Source organism: Aphis gossypii, chromosome 1, assembly GCF_020184175.1.
Source record: "Aphis gossypii isolate Hap1 chromosome 1, ASM2018417v2, whole genome shotgun sequence".
NCBI classification, from domain to species: domain Eukaryota; kingdom Metazoa; phylum Arthropoda; class Insecta; order Hemiptera; family Aphididae; genus Aphis; species Aphis gossypii.
Genome location: NC_065530.1, coordinates 13,448,227 through 13,471,228, shown reverse-complemented (window position 1 = coordinate 13,471,228; position 23,002 = coordinate 13,448,227). Strand labels below are relative to the sequence as shown.

Genomic DNA, 23,002 nt, shown 5'->3' with positions numbered 1-23,002 from the left:
CTCGCAGCTGCAGGTATTTCTAGTTTGCCGTGGCCATCATCGCTGTTTGCGATATCCCACACCGTATAATAATCTATACTTATAAAATCCAAATACCACTCACTCACTGATCACTGTATCTCAAAAACTACTCAACGTACAGACTTGAAATTTAGAATAGGGGTTCTTCTCATATTTTCACCGTGCAATAAGAAAGGATTTTCAAAAATGTTGCGTTTTAGTGGAGTAATTAACAATTATAATTATTCACCGCCAATACGTATTGTGTGGCACGGCGGCCCGCGGGTTTCCAGCTACCTGCAACCTATCCTTTTTGTTCGTCATCTAGAATAATTGTTATTGTTCCCAGAAGTTTATCGATAAAAATAATCTCATGCATCGCGCGTACACCAATACTCCTATTTTATTATAATGAACAATAAAATAAACAATAACATAAACCAATACACATACAAATTCTATTTATTAGTAGACTATTTATTTATAGCACCGTCTCTCATGCGCATAATTTACGGTCAAGTGTCGTACAATACGTTTGTAACAATTGGCAACGGTTTGAACTGTACAGCATGATGCCGTGTAGTAATATTTACAGAAATATTAATGAATATCATGCTCACATGTCCCTTCCTACCACTTATGCCACCCCTTGTGAAATTCACGCTGCTTCTGAAATATACTCGTACCATTTAGTGATATACAGAGATGGCGATGTTATTTTACAGCCGGACGAGTACTTGGAAGAAAAGTTAATATTTCGTTTTAAGTGTAATGGTCCTATGACGAACGCACATTTTGAACCACTTATTCCTCTATATGCCCCTACTACTCCTTCAAATGTACTTACCGTCTGTACTTCATTTGTCTCAGACAGTACTGCCAAACCACATGCAAAATCTGAATGCCAACAGTTGCCATCAGACAACAGTTTTATAGTAATGTAGTAAATCAAAAATAGTTTACTACCCTCTCATGCATATATCTGTACACACATACAGATACATGCATTACAAGGAGTTTTATTATATAATGAATTATCTTACCTTAGCTTGACTGTAGACTTGACAGCAATTGAATGCAGCCAGTGTAGGAAAAGTGGATAGGTATGATGTTAACTCACTCAAATATAATATCAATTAAAATAAAACACAAGTGATACAATATTTACATTGAATTAGATAATAGGTTTATTGTTTTTAAATTAATACACTAATAAACATTTATTTTATATTTACACGAATTGGCTCTCGACGTATGTCCATCACCAAAGGCGCACACAGGGAGAGTGTCGTTGTGTCCCAGTGCCCGATGGTCGATGGGTTTCTCCTTGAGCCGGTGGTGTATTAAAATTGTATAATGGTCAAAGGACATAACAGTGTCTGACCACATATGTTTACCATCGAGTGAATAATTTACTGAACATATGTGCGACTATGTAGTGTAAGGGATTATGATGATGCCACTATATGTGGCCATCATTACAGTAATTAATGAAAAAAGTAGAAAAAGAAAATGCCGCCCAAGGGTAAATGACAGAATTAAGACACAAAAACATAGAGAAGCCGTAAAAAAGTATACAGATAAAAATCCTGAAGTTAATAGGAAGGCTGTTAAAAGATATAACAACACAAATCCTGATATAAATAGAGCTTCTGTTTCTAAGTATTAAAAAACAAAAGAATGCACAAAAAATAGCGATTTCTGTCGCTTCCTCTGGAATAGCAGCTACTTTGTTGGATGGTGGAAAGACCGCTCACTCTGCTTTTAAACTTCCTATCAACTTAAATTTTTCTGAAACTCCTTTATGCAACATTTCAAAGCAAAGTGATGCAGCACATGTACTTAAGGAATGCAAGTTAATTGTTTGGGATGAAGCTACAATGACTCACAAGGGAGGAGTAGAAGCATTGGATAGAACTCTCCAGGACATCAGGAGTAGTAATCGCCTAATGGGGGAGATGGCCGTCTTACTGGCTGGGGACTTCAGGCAAACACTACCTGTTGTTCCTCGAGGAACTCGTGCGGATGAGGTAAGGGCCTGCCTTAAATCATCCTACCTATGGCCTAAGATCCAAGTCAAATCCTTACGAGTCAACATGAGAGTATACCTTAGAGGCGATCCTGAGGCAGAGGATTTTTCCAACTTACTCCTTCAAATAGGAAATGGAGATTTACAAGAATATGATGATAGGAAAGTGAACATTCCAAACAATTTGTGTTCAGTCGTCAAGGATCTAAAAAGTTTGAGTGAGCAAATATATCCGAATTTAAATATTTTACATTCAGAAAACCTGACTTGGCTGAACAAAAGAGCCATTCTTATACCAAAGAATGACACTGCAGCAAGCATCAACGACTCCTTATTGGACCAGCTTCCTACTGAAATGGCGAAATATTCATCTGTAGACTCTGTTGTGGAGTTAGATGATGTAGTTAATTACCCTGTAGAGTTCCTTCACACTTTAAATCCACCAGGAATTCCACCTCACAATCTATGTTTAAAAATTGGAGCTCCAATAACGCTATTGCGTAACCTTATACCTCCAAAACTTTGTAATGGCACACGACTTCGGGTAGAGACCTTACATAAACATGTAATTGAAGCAACTATCTTTACAGGCTGCGGTAGGGGAGAAACAGTTTTTCTACCAAGAATACCTTTAATTCCATCTGACTACCACTTTCAATTCAAACGGCTACAGTTTCCCATAAAGGTATGTTTTGCCATGACAATTAATAAAGCTCAAGGACAGTCTTTGAAAGTGGCCGGAGTGGATTTAAGGAATGACTGCTTCTCCCATGGCCATTTATACGTAGCCTCTTCACGTGTAAGCTCTCCTGATAGTCTGGTAATACTGCTTCCCGAAGGAAGAACCAAAAATATTGTATACAATGAGGTACTATAAAAAATGCGAAAACAACTTTGCATAAAAAAATAGTTAGCACACAACAATGTTACCCATAACATTTTAAATATGAAAAAAATATACACACGGATGAAGTAGGATAATTATAAAAAAAAAGCAAAAACAATTGACTAAGCATAACAAATATATAGCACTCAACAATATCACCCATATAATTACACATGTGGCTACAAATTTAAATATTATATAATTTACATTTAAAAAGACAATCTTCTTTTCGACAACGCTTCCAGAGTGTTTTTCACCTCATAGGAGTTTTTTCGGGCAACGCCGGGTAATTCAGCGATATCCCACACCGTATAATAATATATTATATACCCGTGTTTACTTGTTGTACCTATAAGGTAATGCACGAAAAATACCATGACGAATTTTTTCAAAATCTAAATGATGATATATTTCAATAGATACCACAGTTTTCTTGTGTCATACATAGATATTTGGTTTGAGAAGATTTCCACCTCTACCCCTCAAAAAACACGTTTTTTTTTTTAAATGTAGTCATTGGATAATTATAATAAAACAATTAATTTACATTACATTTTATTAGAACCAGAGGTTAATTTCAATGGATACACTTTCACCCCCTGACATTATGTATAGCAGATGCAAAGTGTGCGTTGGTATCTGCTGAAACAAACTGAACTCAAAATTCAAATTCTATGAAAATATAATTATTAATTAATAATAATATATTATCCATGTAGAAATACCAATTTTTCAACTGATCCAGAACTAAGTCTCTGTCTAGTTTTCCTAAAATTGATTCCCGTTGCAATAAATAAGATAAAAAAAATAGCAGTTAATATAGGTACGCGGGCTCTAATAGTCTAATTATTCTTAAAAAGTCACAATCTATTTTTTTAAATAACTATTATTATGATGAGTTCTAGTAAAAAATCAGTATACTTAGTTAAAGTTAGTTTTCATATTTGTTTGTCATTGAATGAAAATAAATTAAGTGTGTGAGCGAGGCGAGCTTTGAATATGATTTTTTGATTGTTGGACCTATGATGAAAACTTTGCACCTGCTGAAATTTAATGGGATTATGTCATTTATTAGAACTCAACAGTTATTTTGATACTGTAGGATTTATATTTTATATTTTGATGTACGTGGGTTTTTCTGGTGATCGGCGTTATCGACCGTCGCTCGTATCTAGACCGGTCGATACGATATTTATATATTATTAATTAATTGTATTGTATATGTGTGTGCGTGTATGTCGATCGGCCAGACGACCCGCGTATAGATATGTTTTCATTATTATATTGTAGTTAGTCTCGAGATACGCGTCGCAATGAGCGTTTCTCTCTCAATAAAGAAAAATTAAAGTTATAAAGGAAAATATTTCTTTTGTTGGTTGATTATTGCGTTTTATACAGACCTCTCCTTACAGTTTTTCAGAAGTGGGATATGAATCGTACGCATATAAAAAAAAATTTTTTTTTTTTTGAATGTCAGTGTTAATTTGAATGCTTAATTATTAATTGTGAAAGTATAATTACGGAAATGCCGAATGCTAACAATACCGACGGTATGTGTACTCGTTCACGCGCAAGTGAAACCAAGAAGAATGGGGAACGTAATATAGGAAACTCGAACATCAACATAGGTACTGCAATACAGAACGAAAATGTACAGAGTGTCGAGGCACTGGTTAAGGAAAATTCACAGCATAATACGCCTATCAACGAGAAGGTACTAGGTGTACAAAATGATTCGGAAAAAACATCGCAAAATAAATCGAACGTCGAGAACGTGAATGTGGTCGATACAAACACTGTGCTCAATACGCTGATGGTGCAAAATAATATGCTTATGGAATTATTGAAATTGCAGCAAAATAAACCGCTCAACGATATAACCATTGCCCCAGATTTAAATAAGGCGATACCGACTTTTGATGGACTCAACACTGGTTATCAGGCGTTAGACTGGTTGCGGACCGTAAATGGAGTTGCTAATCTACATAGGTGGCCCGATAATTTTAAGCTACAATCCGTACGCGCAAACTTGGAAGGTGCTGCTCGACATTGGTATGCGTCACGTGACATCGAAAACTGGCTGGACTTCGAAAGACAATTCCACAAAACTTTCGTCGGTACCGTCATGACTGGTGACCGGTGGAAAGAAATGTCTCGCCGTATTCAAGTCCGCAACGAAAACATACTAGAATACTTCCACGAGAAAGTACACCTATGTAAGATGGTCGGAATGTCCTTTTACGAAATGAAAATACAAATATTGGAAGGTTTATACTCTAAAGATTTGTGTGTCTACTTGTTAAGTCGTAACCACGAGGACGAGGATGAACTGTTGAGCGACGTAGTCGAATATGGACGCTTGGATGCATCCCGGTCGAGTCGCATTCGTCATACATTGGATACCAAGGAAAAAGACATGCAAAAGTCAGGTGCAGCCCGACCGATGGCTGTAGCCATGCCAAAAAAGGATCAGATAAAAACCATGACCGGAGCACTAACTATGCGCTCGTGTTATAACTGCGGGTCGAAAGATCACATTTCGCCGTCATGTACGAAGCCGAGAAGGGAGAAAGGTGCGTGCTACGAATGCGCGGCCACGGATCATCAAGTAGGAGCCTGTCCGACACGGAAAATACGAGTTGGTGATGACGGAAAATGTAAGTCTGCTGGTTTGATGAACATCGACGTGGAGAGCGACAGCGGGCCAACACATGAGTACCCGATGCCGTACGAAGTTCAATGCGAATTCAATATACCAGTGGAGGAAGGGGAGGAGTGTCATGTCAGGTTCAACGCGGTGGTCGAGACAGGAAGCCCGGTAAGTTTACTTAAAAGCGAATTTATTCCGAATAATAATTTTGTACTTAAGTCCGCGGACGATTGTAATTTTTCGGGGATTAATGGCGCAAAAGTCGACGTTTTAGGGGTGTTTGAAACAAAATTGTTAGTAAATAATAACATGATAAATATTACATTCTACGTTGTATCAAATAATACTATGAGTACGAGCGCGATTTTAGGTAGAGACCTTTTAACAAAGCCAGGATATAAAATTGAATTTATAAATAATGAGATAAATATAATTAAGCTGAACGATGACGAGACTATGGAAGAGGCAAGTGATAATTGGAACGAAATATTATGTATCGATTTTAACCCAGATGTAAATGCGCGTAAAGATATAGTGAATGTAAATCCCGAATTATACTGCGATGTGAATAACGAATTTATTAAAATTTATAATGTCGAATACCTAGCGAGAATAAATGTAGAACCACAGAGTGATGATCATGACAATTTTGAAATGAAAATAGTTTTGAAGCACGAGCAACCTATTTCTTTCCGGCCGAGAAGATTGTCATACAGTGAGCAAGGCACTTTACGTAATATTATTGACGAGTTATTGGCCGAAAACATAATTAGACCAAGTAATAGCCCCTATAGTAGTCCGATCGTGCTAGTGAAAAAATCTAAAGGTTTTAGGTTGTGTGTAGATTACCGAGAATTAAACAAAATAACTGTGAAAGACAATTTTCCAGCGCCTTTAATAGATGACCAATTAGACCGTTTAAAAGGGAAAAAAATATTTACTTCGTTAGACCTGAAAAACGGATTCCATCATGTACGCATGAACGAAACCTCTATTCCATACGACCTTTGTCACGCCCATAGGACAATACGAATATTTAAGAATGCCATTTGGTTTGTCAAATTCGCCTCGAGTATTCAATCGGTATATTCAATTTATATTTCATGACCTAATTAGTCGGGGGGACTTGCTCGTATATTTAGACGACATGTTAATCGCAACACGGAGTTTCCCCGAACATTTTAAAATATTATCTGAAGTTTTCCGTTTAGCTGCAAAACATAAATTACATTTTAACTTTGATAAATGTTCCTTTGGTTACTGTGAGGTAGAGTATCTCGGATATATAGTAAATGAGCATGGTATACGACCTAGTACCAAACATATAGACGCAATGCTTACTTACCCGATTCCAAAAAATCAAAAACAGGTCAGGCAGTTTTTAGGCCTAGCTAGTTATTTTCGACGCTTTATTAATAATTTCTCGATAATAGCTAAACCCCTATATGATCTCGTTAAAAAAAATGTCGATTTTGTTTTCGGTGAACAAGAACAGGAAACATTTAAATATTTAACTTCAGTGTTAACAAAGGCACCCGTATTAGCCATATATTCGCCCACGGCGGAAACGGAGCTGCATTGCGATGCGAGTTTGTCCGGTTTTGGGGCAATTTTACTTCAAAAACAGCCCGATAACAAATTTAAACCCGTGTTTTACTTTAGTCAACGCACATCTCCCGTTGAATCAAAATATCATAGTTTCGAGCTAGAGTGTCTGGCGGTCGTATATGCGATAAAACGTTTCCATGTATACCTATGTATACTATACGGTATATCGTTTAAAGTAATGACGGATTGCGATAGTTTCAGATTAACATTAAATAAACAGGACGTAAATACTCGAATTTCCCGGTGGGCTTTATTTTTGGAAAATTACGATTTCAGTATTTTCCACCGTCCTAATAAAAATATGCAACACGTCGACGCATTTAGCCGTTGCCATGCAATTCTCGTTTTAGAATCAAATACATTTGAACAGGTACTTGCCGTTCGACAAAGCACGGACGACGATATTATACATATTAAAGATAAATTGCTAACGAGCGATAACAAATTTTATGAATTACGTAATGGTTTGATTTATCGCAAAGAAAACAAGCGCATTAGATTTTATGTTCCGAAATCAATGGAGAATAATGTAATACGTACATGTCATGACGATATGGCCCATGTAGGTTTACGGAAAGTTATTGAAAATATATCTCTCGTGTATTGGTTTCCTGATATGAAAAATAAAGTACGGCGATACATAGATAACTGTTTAAAATGTATCGAATTTTCTAAACCTTGTGGAAGAAAAGAAGGTTTTTTATTCAGTATCCCGAAAGGAGACAAACCATTTGTTACCTTACATAGAGACCATTTAGGCCCATTAGAAAAAACAAGTTATAAAAATAAATTCATTCTTGTGATAATCGATGCTTTTAGTAAATTCGTACGCCTTTATCCGTGTCGCACTACCAAATCCGATGAAGTAATTAAACATTTGTCCAATTATTTCCAAACTTATTCCAAACCTTGGCAAATAATTAGCGATCGGGGTACATTTTTTACGGCTACTAATTTTAAAGAGTTTTTAAAAAACGAATCAGTGAAATTGACGTTGGTCGCATCAGGTACACCCAGAGCTAACGGTCAAGTAGAAATAGTGAATAAATCTATAGTACCAATGCTATAGTCCGTTTCACAACACTAGATATTCGATTGCAGCGCGACCCGTGGAAAATTTTCTTCAGGGTTTCCTAAAGTGTTCGAATAAAAGGGCGCCAAATTTAAAAAAAAATAAAAACACCTGTTATGTATACTTGACATTTTAGTTACCAATGTATATTTCAACACAGCAGCTGCTATTATATCCAAGCATTTTGCTTATAGTCAACTCACGTGCTCGTATATACGTCATACTGAGTTATACAAAACGGAAGAGGGCAGCTGCAGCTGTCGACTACAACCTTGATCCGTTGCGCATTGTTGTATTATAATACCTTATTTTTTTTTCACATTCTTCAATTCTAGTTTTCGAACTAACTTTGTGACGTACGCACGTATTCCCGCTCTGACTATCTGTGATTTGAATTTATTATTTAATCATTTTCACTGCAGTTTTCAGTTTTTTTTTTAAAAATTATTTTGCCATTTACTGTGAATAATTTATCATGTCTATTCGTCCTGACATTCACTCTCAAACTAAAAAAACAATTTTTAGTGTTTATAAATATTTTAAAAAATTGTCAAATGACAAATCGAATCCTGAAGTGGCTAATTTTTTTAAACAAGCTCAGCAAATTACTGCGGAGGCATGTGAAGTGAGTATTGCGACTGTGAGGCGTATAACTAGTGAGGCATCTAAGTCTTCATGTTCTGAATCCGAGTCAGAACCGAAATTTACGTCTCCCCGGAAAACATTCAAACGTGTGAAGTATGCGACTGATATTGACGATTTTGACGTGGATATTGTACGGAGGACTGTGCATGAGTTTTATGACAACCGTGAGTACCCAACTACACAAAAAATTGTAGCTTCATATAAAGAAAAAACGGGTTATAGTGGGTCTAGAACTTCAATGTGGCGAATTTTAAGATCATTAAATTTTAAATATAAAAAATGTAATGACGGCAGACGATTTCTCATGGAAAGGAATGATATTGTTGCTATGCGCGTTAAATTTTTACGTAAAATGTGTAACCTTCGTCAAAGTAATGACACTCGACCTGTAGTTTACTTGGACGAGACTTGGGTCAACCAAAATCATTCACGCGGTCAAATTTGGCAAAATGCCCAAAATACGGAAGGATTAAAGGTACCGACTGGGAAAGGAGGTCGATTGCTTATTTGTCATGCTGGTTCAAGTAAATTTGGTTTTGTAAATGGTTCTAAATTAGTATTACGCTGTAAATCAAGTGCTACACATCCAGATTACCACACCCAAATGAATGCCACTATATTTAAGAAATGGTTTATTGATATGTTAAATAATTTGGAAGAACCTTGCGTTATAGTAATGGATAATGCAAGTTACCATTCTGTTTATTCTGTCAATTATCCAAAATCAAATGCTATTAAATCAAGTGTTCAACAATGGCTCAGAGAAAACGGAGTAGATTTTTTTCCATTGGAAACACTGAGTGAATTACGTGAACGTGTTAAGTCATTAATACCTAAAGAAAAAAAATATGAACTTGATGAAATCGCACTTCAAATGGGCCATGAAGTTGTACGTTTGCCGCCATACCATTGCCAATATAATCCTATTGAGCTAATATGGGCACAGGTGAAAGGAGAAGTCGCTAAAAACAATACTACCTTTAAATTTGACGATGTCGAAAAATTGCTAAATGATGCATTGGACTCAGTAACTGTTGACAATTGGAAAAAATGTACCGATCACTGCCATAACCTACAAGAAGAAGATTTCATAAAAGAAGGTTTAAGAGACGAAATTTTGACACCAATAATACTGACAATCAATCCCGATGACAGTAGTGATAGCGAGAGCGACAGCGAAGAATTTTAATTTTTTTAAATTAAAAATGACTGAAAATATTTTGATTTATTATATAAAATAAATACTTTAGTTTACATTTATAATATTTTATCTACTTAATAAATTGTATTTTAATAAACTGTAAAAAAAAAAATGTGTTCGTTATTTAAGAAATAAATATAAAATATGATACTATTTTTTAAATTGGCGCACATTTGGGAAACAATGGTATGTCAAACCTAGTCCACGGGGCGCGCTGCAATCGAATATCTAGTGTTGTGAAACGGACTATAGCTAAATTGACGGAATTAGCAGGTAGATGGGATCGAGTGTTACAAAAGGTAGAATTCGCTATTAATAACACAATACACAGCTCCACGGGTCAAAGTCCTAGCATGTTATTGTTTGGTGTGCACCAAGTAGGCGAAATTAATGACGAAGTGCGAAGGATACTAGAAAATTCCATGACCGATAATCCGCGCGAAATGGAGGAACTGAGAGCTAAGGCGGCTGAACGAATAATTAGATCCCAAGAATCGAATGTAATCCAATATAATGCAAAGCGTAAGGAACCGACGATTTACAAGGAAGGCGACTATGTGATGATAACAAATGTGGATGTGACGGTAGGACAAAATAAAAAGTTAATACCAAAATTCCGAGGACCGTACGTGGTAAAGAAAGTGTTGGACCGAGATAGATACATAGTAGGTGATATAGAGGGGTTTCAATTAACTCAGCGTCCGTACGAAGGTATTGTTGGACCGGACCGGATGAGAATGTGGATTCGTGTTTGAAGTACATTATTTATTATTATGTTACTAGGTACATTTTTACATTTACTACAAATCTAATATAATATAATATATCAATTAATTTATTGTTTATTGTTACAATTTATTTCTTTTCTCGTTCATTTTTGGCACATGTAAACTATAATATACGAATGTATTTATAAAACAAATATTAATTTATGTTCGATGTAATTTTAATTTTATATAATGTTCCGCAATATTATACTGTTTATGTGTTGAATATCTTTATATCTGTGTATATTATTTTTTTTTTTTCTTCTGTTTGTATGAAGTTAAGAATTTAAGTTTGTCATTATATTACTATATATAAAAGAAAAAAAAAAAAAGAATTTTGTTCGAGACGAACAAAGGTCAGAATGGCCGAACTGTAGGATTTATATTTTATATTTTGATGTACGTGGGTTTTTCTGGTGATCGGCGTTATCGACCGTCGCTCGTATCTAGACCGGTCGATACGATATTTATATATTATTAATTAATTGTATTGTATATGTGTGTGCGGGTATGTCGATCGGCCAGACGACCCGCGTTTAGATATGTTTTCATTATTATATTGTAGTTAGTCTCGATATACGCGTCGCAATGAGCGTTTCTCTCTCAATAAAGAAAAATTAAAGTTATAAAGGAAAATATTTCTTTTGTTGGTTGATTATTGCGTTTTATACAGACCTATCCTTACAATACTATAATCTATACTTATAAAATCCAAATACCACTCACTCACTGATCACTGTATCTCAAAAACTACTCAACGTATAACAGACTTGAAATTTGGAATAGGGGTTCTTCTCATATTTTCACCGTGCAATAAGAAAGGATTTTTCAAAATCCACATTTTAAAGGGTTGCTCAAACGGAGATTTTGAGATTTACGATGGAAATTTTGTTTATAAATGGTTGCTATAACAACCTGATTTATGTGTTAACACATTTATCACTTTATTATTACAGCTTATTATTATGTATAAAAACATGATAACATGAAGTCGTAAAATACCCTACGCATTTACGCATACACGAGGACAAGGTGTTTTACTTATTATTTTCGAATATTAATTATTAATGCGTCTTCGTATACGCACCCCAGTTTAGGTACGGTTATTTCTAATTTTTATCTAAAATTGTTTAAATTCTTACAAATTAATAGGGTTGTGTCGAATGTGAGCTGGTGGCAGCCGGACAATTATTTTTGGTATTTATTGAGGTGTACCTCAATGATGAACTGTATGAAAAATTTGGATCAGAAAGGAACCAAGATTGCAAGTTAAAGCTCTGCACAAAAATGTAATAGACGCTATACTTATCACTGGGAAAGCTAGAGGAGATATAGTTTTAATCCCGAGAATAACGTTGAATCCAACTGATTATCCCTTTGAATTAAAAAGAATACAATTCTCACTCAAAGTTTGCTTTGTTATGACTATTAATAAGTCTCAAGGACAATCATTGAGCATGACAGGGATAGACTTGAGAGAAGAATGTTTTTCACATGGACAGTTCTATATCACATGTTCTAGAGTTAGCTCTGCCAGTAGTTTGGTTATTTTAGCCCCAAAAGGCAGTACCAAAAATACTGTTTATAAAGAGTTATTGAGATGAATAAAATATTTCAATATAAATATTTTTTTAACACCATAATGTAAAGTAATTTTTTTCCGACAAATTATAATATTACAATACAAGGGCAACCAAGGATAAACATAACATCTAAAAGCAGACTGTAATAAATATAAAAACTGATAAAATAAAAGTTATAGTAGGTAACACAAAAAAATGTACACGGGCAAAGCCGGGTTATTCAAGATTTTTGAGAATCAAAACCACAGGTAGATTGCCTACCTGATAATATGCTGCTGCGAATCAAAATTTTTATTCCATCGAATATTAAATAACGTATTGAACAAGGTCTGAGTCATATAGAATTGGTATTTTTAACGGGCAACGAAGTGCAAAACGAAGTAAGCAATACGAAGTCTGTCGGGTCAGCTATTATTATTATTAATATAATATAAAAAAATCTCGGTTTTCACTTAAGGTGATTTTTGCGCGGGCAACGCCGGGTGGGACAGCTAGTACCATAATAATATAATATATTATATAAGTAATATGCAAAAGCATTGCACGCAGATACACCAGCTAGGCCATTTATGATGACTAAAAATCAAGGAGACCGTCTTTATATTTATATTTATTGAAGTAATTATAATTTATTTACAAATATTTGTATGATATTTATAATATGAATAATATTATAAATATATAATTGTTAACTATTATTTAATACATTAATATTTTTCATATTTAAGTAATTATGTAAACATACCCAGTGGCGCCGAAGTACAAAATGGAATGTATGGCAAGGAACTTAAACAACCACCCCCCCCACCAAAAACTGACCCCTTCCTACTAATCAAATTTGAAACCTGTTACAAACAATTTGCCACAAATTTTATTTATATCTAATTATCTTTCTCCCTTTTCCAACCAATACATAAGTAATAATTAACACATTTAATTACCTGCAACAATAATATGTATAAGTATTTAAAGATAATATAAAATACAAAAATATAAACAAAATGCAACCTTTTATATTATATTACATAATATACAATATTATAAGTATTAAATAATGTACTAATAAATTTAATAAATCAAACATTTAGTTAGAACACTACTTTTAGCTGCAAATAACAAAATTACATTTTCATTATTAATAATTATATCTTGCTCACATGATATTTTCATCAAATTCTCGAGACGATCTTGGGACATAATTGTTCTTAGCTTTGTTTTTATAAGTTTCAATTTAGAAAATGTTCTCTCTACACTACAGCTGGTTACAGGTAATGTTATAGATAGTTTTAAAACTAAGTATAAATTTGGAAAAATATTAGCTAGTTTAGCCAAACAAAATAACTTAAATAGTTCCCTAGTACTTGCTATATTATGATTAACAATTTTTACAGAATCATCTTGCATACTATTATCACTATATGCGTTTAACTGTAGGGAATCATCATAATCAACTGTTACATTTTTGTTAAAATACTTAGGAAGTACAATACTGTTTTCTATTTCTGTAAAATTTTTAAATATAATTATAATTATAATTTAATCGTTTTTATCGATTTGTGTGTACATGGAACACAAAGCGTCAAAGGCATCACAAGGTACAATGTGTGGATTAGTTTGAACTTCTCGAATACGTATAGATGAAAGAAGAGATAAGTCTCTAAGGGGTCCTATGTTGGTGCTTTCAAAACGTTCACTTAATTCTGTTAATAGAATATCCATTATGACATTGTATATATCAATTTTAAATTTTTTCATTGGACATGATACAATTTCATCCCGAGATAGTTCACCTGAAATTAATATTATACTTTGTAATTTAGAACAAATAAACTTTCTTAATAATTATAAAAATAAATGATATTATTTTGAAAATATTATATACCTGATTTTCTTGGAACACGTTTCAGTCGACTAGATACAAGAGGTAAAAAGTCAACAATACTATTTTCAGCAAACTCATCTGTCCTTTTTAGTAATTTTTTAAATGAACAATCTAAGTTCTTTAATTTGGCAAATAATATTATCTAAAATATTTGTGGCCATAAGCATATCCATTTCTTGTGATTGTAGTTGGTGGGTAACAGGTTCAAGTATATCAAATATAGTTTTAAATACTAATGCTGTTAGAAGAAAACGTTGAGATGTAAGATATGATATCAAACCACTACAACTTGCTAACTATAACTACTACATCAGCAGTTCCTTCGGTATCTTTAATTTGGTTTAATGTTTTTAAAACCTCATTGTGAAATTTTAAAACTACATTTAATGCTGCTGAATAAGAACTCCATCGAGTTGTGCTAACTCTCTGAACAGCATGCAACGGATTTTTTTTACCTTCCATATTATTACATTCAATTTGAATTTCTCTGAAAATCGCTGCTCTTTTTTTTTGAACACCAAAGAAACACATAGAGTTTCTAAATTCCCAAATAAATCAACTGCGTTAGAGTTACAAGATACTGCTTGTTTTACTACTAAAGCCAAGCGATGGGAGTGACACCAAACAAATAACGCTCGCGGGTTTTCTGCTTTAATATGAGCTTAGAGACCTGTATAATTACCACCCATATTACTAGCTCCGTCATAAGATTGACCAACCAACTCTTCTTTCCAATTCAAATTTTCAGCTTCCATTACGTTTACAAAAATATCAAATAAATTTTTTCCAGATGTAACTGGTGATTCTTTTACTGCTAATAGCCTTTCATGAACCTCGCCAGTAACTTCATCAGCATTAATGTTTTTTCTTTTGGTGGTCGTTGAAGACTTTTGACCATTTCTTTTTTAGACTCAACACTGACACGAGAATCGAAAAAAGAAAGCCCAACTAAATGTTCGGAAAAATACCAGAGGTGGCGATGAAATGCTTTTGAAGCAGCGCTACCGATCGTTTGATTAGGATAATTTTTTATCTGTTGAATGAGATTGGCATCGTTCAGAGGGGCTCTTTCGGCTATTGGGGCTTCGTTCCAATAACGACAATATACGAGACTTACAAATAAGCTTATTTCAGTTACGCCCTTTTTCTCTGATTTAGTAAGAATAGTTTGGTCCTGGAACATATAAATTTTTAGGCAATAAATTGCCTTTGCCATCCAACGAGCTTGATGCAAGGCTCCTGGTGCACGAAATCGAACTTCAGTTTTTTCAGGTTTTCCGAGAAATATCTGACACAGTTTAAGCAATTCGAAGTAGTCGTCTCTAGGCTGTTGAGTTTTAATAGCATCAATGTAGTACTTTTGCATATCTTGGCGAAGTTTAAGAAGGTTTTTGGTATTAAAAAAGTTGTCGTGACCTATTATAAAATTTTCTTGATCTATTTCCAGCCATTTTTTGCCATCTATGCATTTAACTAATGTAACAGAAAACGCGCGCGTACGATACATCGCGCGTATGATACGCGTCCATGTGAAACGGGCCCATAGATATAAACGCGTGTCACATAAGTTCACTATTTATACGACAGCTAATAATGCCGATAAGATAAGGCAGATAAGTAAAATACAATACATTTCTGTTAAAATCACAGTATGTTATTGTAATGACAATTCATTATCGACGGTAATGTTGAAAACAACAATTATTATTGATAAATTTCACAAATTTTATTTTACTTACATATACTAGCGACCTCTAAATATACTTAAAATGGGCTAGTTTTTAGTATACATATTTCTTTTTGGTAAAGGAACAAAAAAGTGTTTGTGGAGAGCAAGCAAAAAACATTTTTTTTTAACCTATATGAATTGGACCACCCTAACGCACATACATAACAGCTTCACATACATTAAACCTTTTCAAACATACTTTGTCCATAACAAACCCATAATGAGGGATGTGGTATCCCTGTCACCAAGTCCGTTCCAAATACAAACCTGTACAGACCTGCAGAGTCATATTCCAGTATTGTCGATGAATAAAAAAGTAGTGCATGAAGCAAAATGAAATCAGTCCATGTACTACCCTTCAAGTGTCAAATCGTGTTGATTCAGAGTTCCTAAGTTCCTAACTATTTTAACATCGTAAGTATTTTTTTTCACAATAAAAATTTACAAATTTATTAGATAAAATATTCATAATCAAATTAATAATAAATAATACTATTTTCAGGTTCAAATATTATAATCCAACAACAACCAATCATAACCAAGCGAGAAATTCAAGATTTTTTTAAACCAGCTGAACAAATTTACGATTATGATGGTAAATATATTATTCATAACTTTATAATATATATAACATAGGTTCTTATTTTATTTTATAAAAAATAGAACAATTAATAAAATATACAAAGTTGTATAAAATCATGGAAAACATATAATAATTTAGATAAAATCCTGATAAATCCCATAATTATTATAGTTAATCCCGTTAAGACGATATATATATATGTTGAAAATGTTCATAAAATTGTTCAATAATTTTGATAAATTCATGTAGTCATATATTAATTGATAATATTTCCATACGATTATTATCATAACGCTATTAAAACATACATAAATAATTTTAATTTATTATATTTTTAAGTATAAACAGATATTTTAATAAATAGGTATATTTGATCATATTATACATAATATATAATAATAAAACATGAATATCTTATTTTTTGTGAAAAACATATACACATTTAATATATAATACCAATAAAAACATAAATAGGCATACTATTTATCTAAAGATCTTAATAAACCATTACGAACACACCAGCCTATATTACTACCTACTTCATTTTATTATGTATATTTTTAAAAATCGTATTTTCCATATGATAAACACATCACCAATATTTTATTTTTAAATTCTTTATTTTCTTCAGGTATTTTTACTAAAAACGTTTATATTTCTAACAACAATTTATCTTTTCTTTCTCATTAAAAACTTTATAGATTTTCAAACTGTTACATGCATTTCCATAGTTTTTAGCAATACAATAGTAATTTTTTTTCAGTTCAATCTCGCAATGGTCATAAGCGCTCATATCATAAGGAAAATTCAAACGAAGCAGCAAATGCTAAAAAAGCAAGTTTACTTCTTGTACACTCCCCAGGCTTTACCGAAATTTTGTCTTCTGCAAATAGAAAAGTTGTTTGGTATTACGTGAATATTTCGAAAATATTCAAAACTATATCGAATTTTTTAATTCGATTAAATCTGAATTAGCCGTGTTGCTAAAATCACTTGCTTCTAAACATCCGATCAAGTTTAATTTAAAGCTGGAAGCTACGTACAATATTCCGAATGTTGATAATTCAACAGAGAACCGTTCATTTAAGACCTCAGCCAGACCAATTTTTTCCGAAACTGGTGTACGGGAAATTGTTGAAGAAGGCATTATAAAATTAATGGCTGAGCACGACGAATATTTTAGCAAGGGAAGTGGTTATACGCTGCATTGTATTGACGGATTATTATTAGGAGTATATAAATATACGCATATGAGCGCTTCATCTTATATTCCGTTGACCGTTACCGGACTTCATCGAAAAGAAAAAAGCTGTAATCAACCCGCAAAACTCAGACCAACAGTACCACACAGCATAGAAATATTTAATAAAAGCCTATTGAATATTAAATATTGAATTAAGAAATATTAAATCAACATTTAAAATCTTTGAATAAATGTTTACTAAAGCTTAATTAAAGTTTAAATTTCATTGTTTAAACCCTTTTGTAATGTTGAACTAACTTTAAAAACTAAACTTTATTTAAAATTGCTTTGTAATACCTCAACAATATTATATTTTAATATTGCATTAAACATAGATCTTATAGATATGTATTCATTTATTGTATAGAAAATACAATATTATATTGTTATAAATACATATAATACTAACAAGTACCTTAGAAGGGGTTTTTGGGGTGCAAGCCCCCCTCAAAAATTTGTCTCGTATTATGCACTTGGAAATTATTTTTTTCATCGTTATTATTATTATACAGTATCCACCATTTATTAAGATTTGTATAACCCCCCCCCCCCCCCACTACCATACTGAACACTAATACATTATAATATTATAAATAAATATTTTACTAGAAAATTGAAGAGTTGGATTTAGGAATATACAATTATAATACTTTGATGTATGAACAATTTATTATATATTAATTATATACTCATGAATATAATAAAATTATAATAATATAAAAAGAAAAAACTGTAACTTATGGTATATTTGTTGCTAATATAAAATTATAAGATCAATGAAAAAAAAAGTTATTACAGAAAATACTGATAAACAACTAATTATATATTTCAATTATTTTGTCATTTAATCTTTTTACACTAAATGGAGCTTGTGCTAAATGGTATTTTAATCGTTCCTCCATTTCATTTTGGTCGACGTTCTTTACTTTGTTTTGATTTTTAACAGCATCTATAAGCAATTACAATTATCTGTAAGTTAAGTTATAATCTAGAACTGCTACCTCATCAACAGTGGTGTTGCATTAATAGATTTTAATGTTTAGTTCAAATTATATTATATATTAATAATTAGATACCTAACGGTATTATTCTTACCAAAAATAACTGAACATAAATTTAATTTACAAAACTTCTGTTTTCCCTTTTTGCCAGTAAATGAAAAATTGGATAGTAAGACATCAGTAAATAATTTATAAACTATTCTTTTTATAATAGCTTTTATAGAATTTCCTCCCAAATGTGACAAATCAATTACCTAAAACAAATATTTCATTGTTTATTTTTATGTATAAAAAATTTCAATTAATTATTTGCATACCAAATAGTTACGCATATCTTTATCTCTTATTTTTTCTTCAATAACTTCAAGATATCCAAGATCGTTTATTGGCCAGTTGAAGTCGTCTAAGAATTCATTGTTAGATGAACACTTAATGCTGTTTTTTAACATTGATTTACTATCTAATTTAGATAGAATTTCTTTTTGTTGCATACTTAGATCATTGATTAAATATACAAAGATAGCCCAAGTTAATGGGTATAATAGAAACTAGAAAATTAATAGCGTAATGTGTCAATAGAGAGCGGATAGTGTCACGATTTACCAATTTAATTAATATTAACCAAAAAAAGTAGACGTCAGTGGTCAGTCCAAAGTCCACTGTTCATTCGTGCAGTTCGTGGAAATCTCAGTTCGAGTAAAAATAATTTACGATAAGATACTATAATTATCGATTAAATAATTACTATATTTAATCAATGTTATAAGCTCAAATCATTATATATCGTTATATTTTGTTATTATTTGATATTTATTATATTATTAATTTTTATTTTTCGTAAAAATTGCAATTTAATAATTGGACTAAGATGATAATATCAATGCACTGTTTCTTTAATAAATGCATTTACGTAGAATCATTTTTAGAACTTCAGGGTTGGTTTCCGATGGCAAAGATAATATCTTTGATAATCCTTTATGGAGGTCAAAAGTAAGAATTTTCCAAAATCTTTGAAAAAAATCGGTAAAAACAAAAGAAAAGTGATGAAAAAACAGGAATTTTTACCAAAAATCAGTTTTCGACAAAATCAATTTTTTTGTATGGTTGTAACTCAAAAACGAATCACTATTAAATGCTTGGAATTTTCACCAAATATTTATATTAGTGTTTCATATATATTGCTAAATTTTCAAAATATTTTGCCTTTTTTGAGTTATTTATAGTATTTATAGACAACTAAAATTTTCGATTTTTCTAAGAATTTTTTTTCAAAGTATAGATAAAACAATTTTGGGAGCCCAAAAAAACTTGAAAATTTAATACGTTTCTTACAAGTTTTTAGATTCTGAACGAAGTGATGAATGTATTGATTTTACAATGATGTGTGTTTTTTTTTTTTTTTTTTTTTTTTATTTTTGTGTCTGTCACCACGTTTTGGAGCAGTAAAAGTGCTCCGATTTTAAAAAGTGGACCCTGTTTCGGATAGGAAAGTGAATGTAGTTTGTACTTTGGGGGGTCAAAAGTAAAAAATTTCCAATAGTTTTCAAAAGCGCCGGGAAAAACCAAAAAAAAATGACGGAAAAACGGGAATTTTTACGCAAAACCAGTTTTCGACCAAATCGATTTTTTTTTATGGTTGTAATTCAAAAACTAATCACTGAAAATACTTGAAATTTTCACCAAATGTTAATGTCAGTGGTATCCGTATATAGTTAAATTTTCAAAAAATTTTGACTTTTTTTGAGTTATTTATAGACCACTGAAATTTTCGATTTTTTTGAGAAATTTTTTTTAAAGTGTCGATAAAAAATTTTTGGATGACCAAAAAGTTTTGAAAATTTAATACAAGGTTCCTTATGAGTTGTTTTTATTGTAGCTAAAAAAAATTAAAAATCGTTAGTCATAATTTTTTTTTATAAGAGTTTATAGTTCAAATTTTTACGAAATCAGTCGAAAACGCGAAAATTTGCAAGTAATTTTGAAGTTGAAAAATCATAAAATTTTTTTCTTTTATAACTAAGTTTTGAAAATTTGGTACAAGGTTCTCCATACATTTTTCTTCAAATATCTGTAAAAAAAACTCTACCGGATTCAGACAAAAAATTTTTATGAGTGTTTGAAATTTAAATTTTTACAAAACCGCGCTAAATAACGGTTTAGCCTCAAACGATTTTTGATATTTGTTATAATTCAAAAAGTATAAGTCGTAGATACTTGAAAATTTTACCAGTTATTTAGATTGGCATTTTATTTACTTGATTTAATTTTCGAAATACTTTGAGTTTTTTTGAGCTATTTATAGACAACTGAAATTTTCAATTTTTCTGAAAAATTTTTTTTGAAGGGTCGATAAAATTTTTTTGGCCCTATCAAAATACTTGAAAATTTAATACAAAGTTACTCATAAGTTATTCTTATAGTGATTAAAAAATTATAAGAATACATAGGCACAATTTTTTTTTATTAGCATTTGAAGTTTAAATATTGACAAAAATTCGTCAAAACCATGAATATTTGCAAATTATTTTGTAAGTATATTTCATAAAAATTTTTGTATAAGTAGGTAAGAGTTGAAAATTTAATATAAGGTTTTTCATAAGTTTACCTTCAAGTATCTATAGAGAAAACTCGAAGCATCATTATAGGAAAAATTTTTAGTGCGTTTGAATTTTAAATTTTAACGAAATAGCGTAACGATTACGATTTATCCTCAAACGATTTTAAATATTTGTTATTATTCAAAAAGTATAAGTTGTAGATAGTTGAAAATTTTACCAATTATTAAGATTCGCGTTTTCTTTACGTGATTTAATTTTCAAAATATTTTTAATTTTTTTGAGCTATTTATAGACAACTGAAATTTTCAATTTTTCTGAAAATTGTTTTTTTATGTGTCGATAAAATCTTTTTGGCCCTATCAAAATACTTGAAAATTTAATGCAAAGTTCCTCATAAATTATTATTATAGTGATTAAAAAATTATAAGAATACATAGGCACAATTTTTTTTATTAGCATTTGAAGTTCAAATATTGACAAAAATTCGTCAAAACTATGAATACTTGCAAATTATTTTGTAGGTATATTTTATAAACATTTTTGTATAAGTAGCTAAGAAGTTGAAAATTTAATACAAGATTTTTCATAAGTTTAGCTTACAATTATTATAAAAGAACTTAAATTTTGTTGTATTCAGGCCATTAAAACATAAACCACCTTTTTCACCAACCACTAGGAATTATATCCTAGGCTGACAAATCATCTTCGTTCAGAATCGTTTTTCGTATACAATGATAACTATCATTGGATTCAAATTTAACACTCCTATAATATATAATAATGATCCATACGGCACCTAATGTACAGCAGAGCGGTACTCACTTGCCCGCTTTTTTTTTATTATAGTTAAAAAAATCAAAAATCGTCGCAAATTTTTTTTATAAGCATTTACGAAATATATCAAAATAGCAAAAATTTGCAAGTAATTTTGTAGTTGAAAATTCATAAAATTGTTTGTATTTATTTTCTTTCTAAGATTAAAAACACTAAGTTTTCTTTTAAATAGGTATAGAGAAAATTCTCTATAGGAAAAATGTTATGAGTGTTTGAATTTTAAATTTTTACGAAATCGCAGACCGATAACGATTTTCAATATTTGTTATAATTCAAAAACTATAAATCGTAGATACTTGAAATTACACCAGTTATTTAGATTGGCATATTCTTTACATAATTCAATTTTCAAAAAAATTCGCTTATTTGAAGTCTATTTAAAGGCACTTGAAATATTCGTTATTGTTTATTATTTTTTTTATAAATATTGATAAAAACACTACTATGTGTACCTAATAGTGACACACACAGCACCTAATGTACCATGTACAGCAAAGCGGTATTTACTTGACCTCGCTTTTTTTTTTATATATTTGAGTTCTCTATGAGTAAAATTACCCATTACAAAAACGATTGAGAATATTTTTGAGGGTATGACATAATATCTATTTGTCTAAATATTGTCTCAAAACAATTTAAACACAATGAATTTACAAAAAATTAATTTTTATTTTTTATAATAACACATGACAAATATAGCATTTTAAAAGGAGTTATAATAATTTAATATT

At 31.5% G+C, this 23,002-nt stretch overlaps 3 protein-coding genes and 1 pseudogene across 3 annotated transcripts; 2 read left to right on the top strand and 2 right to left on the bottom strand.

The window, feature by feature from the left end:
• Positions 1-1,512: 1,512 nt before the first annotated feature.
• LOC114126774 (uncharacterized) lies at positions 1,513-3,561 on the top strand. The gene is made up of 3 exons (XM_050198047.1): positions 1,513-1,525; positions 1,648-2,849; positions 3,478-3,561. The coding sequence occupies exons 1-3, from the start codon at positions 1,513-1,515 to the stop codon at positions 3,559-3,561; spliced, it is 1,299 nt and encodes a 432-aa protein (XP_050054004.1).
• Positions 3,562-10,279: 6,718 nt separating this feature from the next.
• LOC126549297 (uncharacterized) lies at positions 10,280-10,846 on the top strand. The gene has a single exon (XM_050198038.1). It carries the CDS (start codon positions 10,280-10,282, stop codon positions 10,844-10,846), a length of 567 nt encoding a protein of 188 aa, XP_050053995.1.
• Positions 10,847-13,509: 2,663 nt separating this feature from the next.
• Positions 13,510-14,496, bottom strand: LOC126549298 (uncharacterized; annotated as a pseudogene).
• Positions 14,497-18,572: 4,076 nt separating this feature from the next.
• On the bottom strand, positions 18,573-19,379 carry LOC126549301 (uncharacterized). The gene is made up of 3 exons (XM_050198043.1): positions 19,197-19,379; positions 18,974-19,133; positions 18,573-18,827 (listed from the first exon to the last, which is right to left on the bottom strand). Exons 1-3 carry the CDS (start codon positions 19,368-19,370, stop codon positions 18,694-18,696), a joined length of 468 nt encoding a protein of 155 aa, XP_050054000.1. The 5' UTR covers positions 19,371-19,379; the 3' UTR covers positions 18,573-18,693.
• Positions 19,380-23,002: the final 3,623 nt, after the last annotated feature.

Bases quoted from the DNA above. Each gene is read 5' to 3' on its own strand.
- LOC114126774 (XM_050198047.1), top strand. The intron at 2,850-3,477 runs GTAATACTGCTT...ACATTTTATTAG, and splicing joins TAAGCTCTCCTGATAGTCTG to AACCAGAGGTTAATTTCAAT.
- LOC126549297 (XM_050198038.1), top strand. From the start codon at position 10,280: ATGTCAAACCTAGTCCACGGGGCGCGCTGCAATCGAATATCTAGTGTT.
- LOC126549301 (XM_050198043.1), bottom strand. From the start codon at position 19,370: ATGCAACAAAAAGAAATTCTATCTAAATTAGATAGTAAATCAATGTTA. The intron at 19,134-19,196 runs GTATGCAAATAA...TATTTGTTTTAG, and splicing joins AAGATATGCGTAACTATTTG to GTAATTGATTTGTCACATTT. The intron at 18,828-18,973 runs GTAAGAATAATA...AATTGCTTATAG, and splicing joins TTTATGTTCAGTTATTTTTG to ATGCTGTTAAAAATCAAAAC.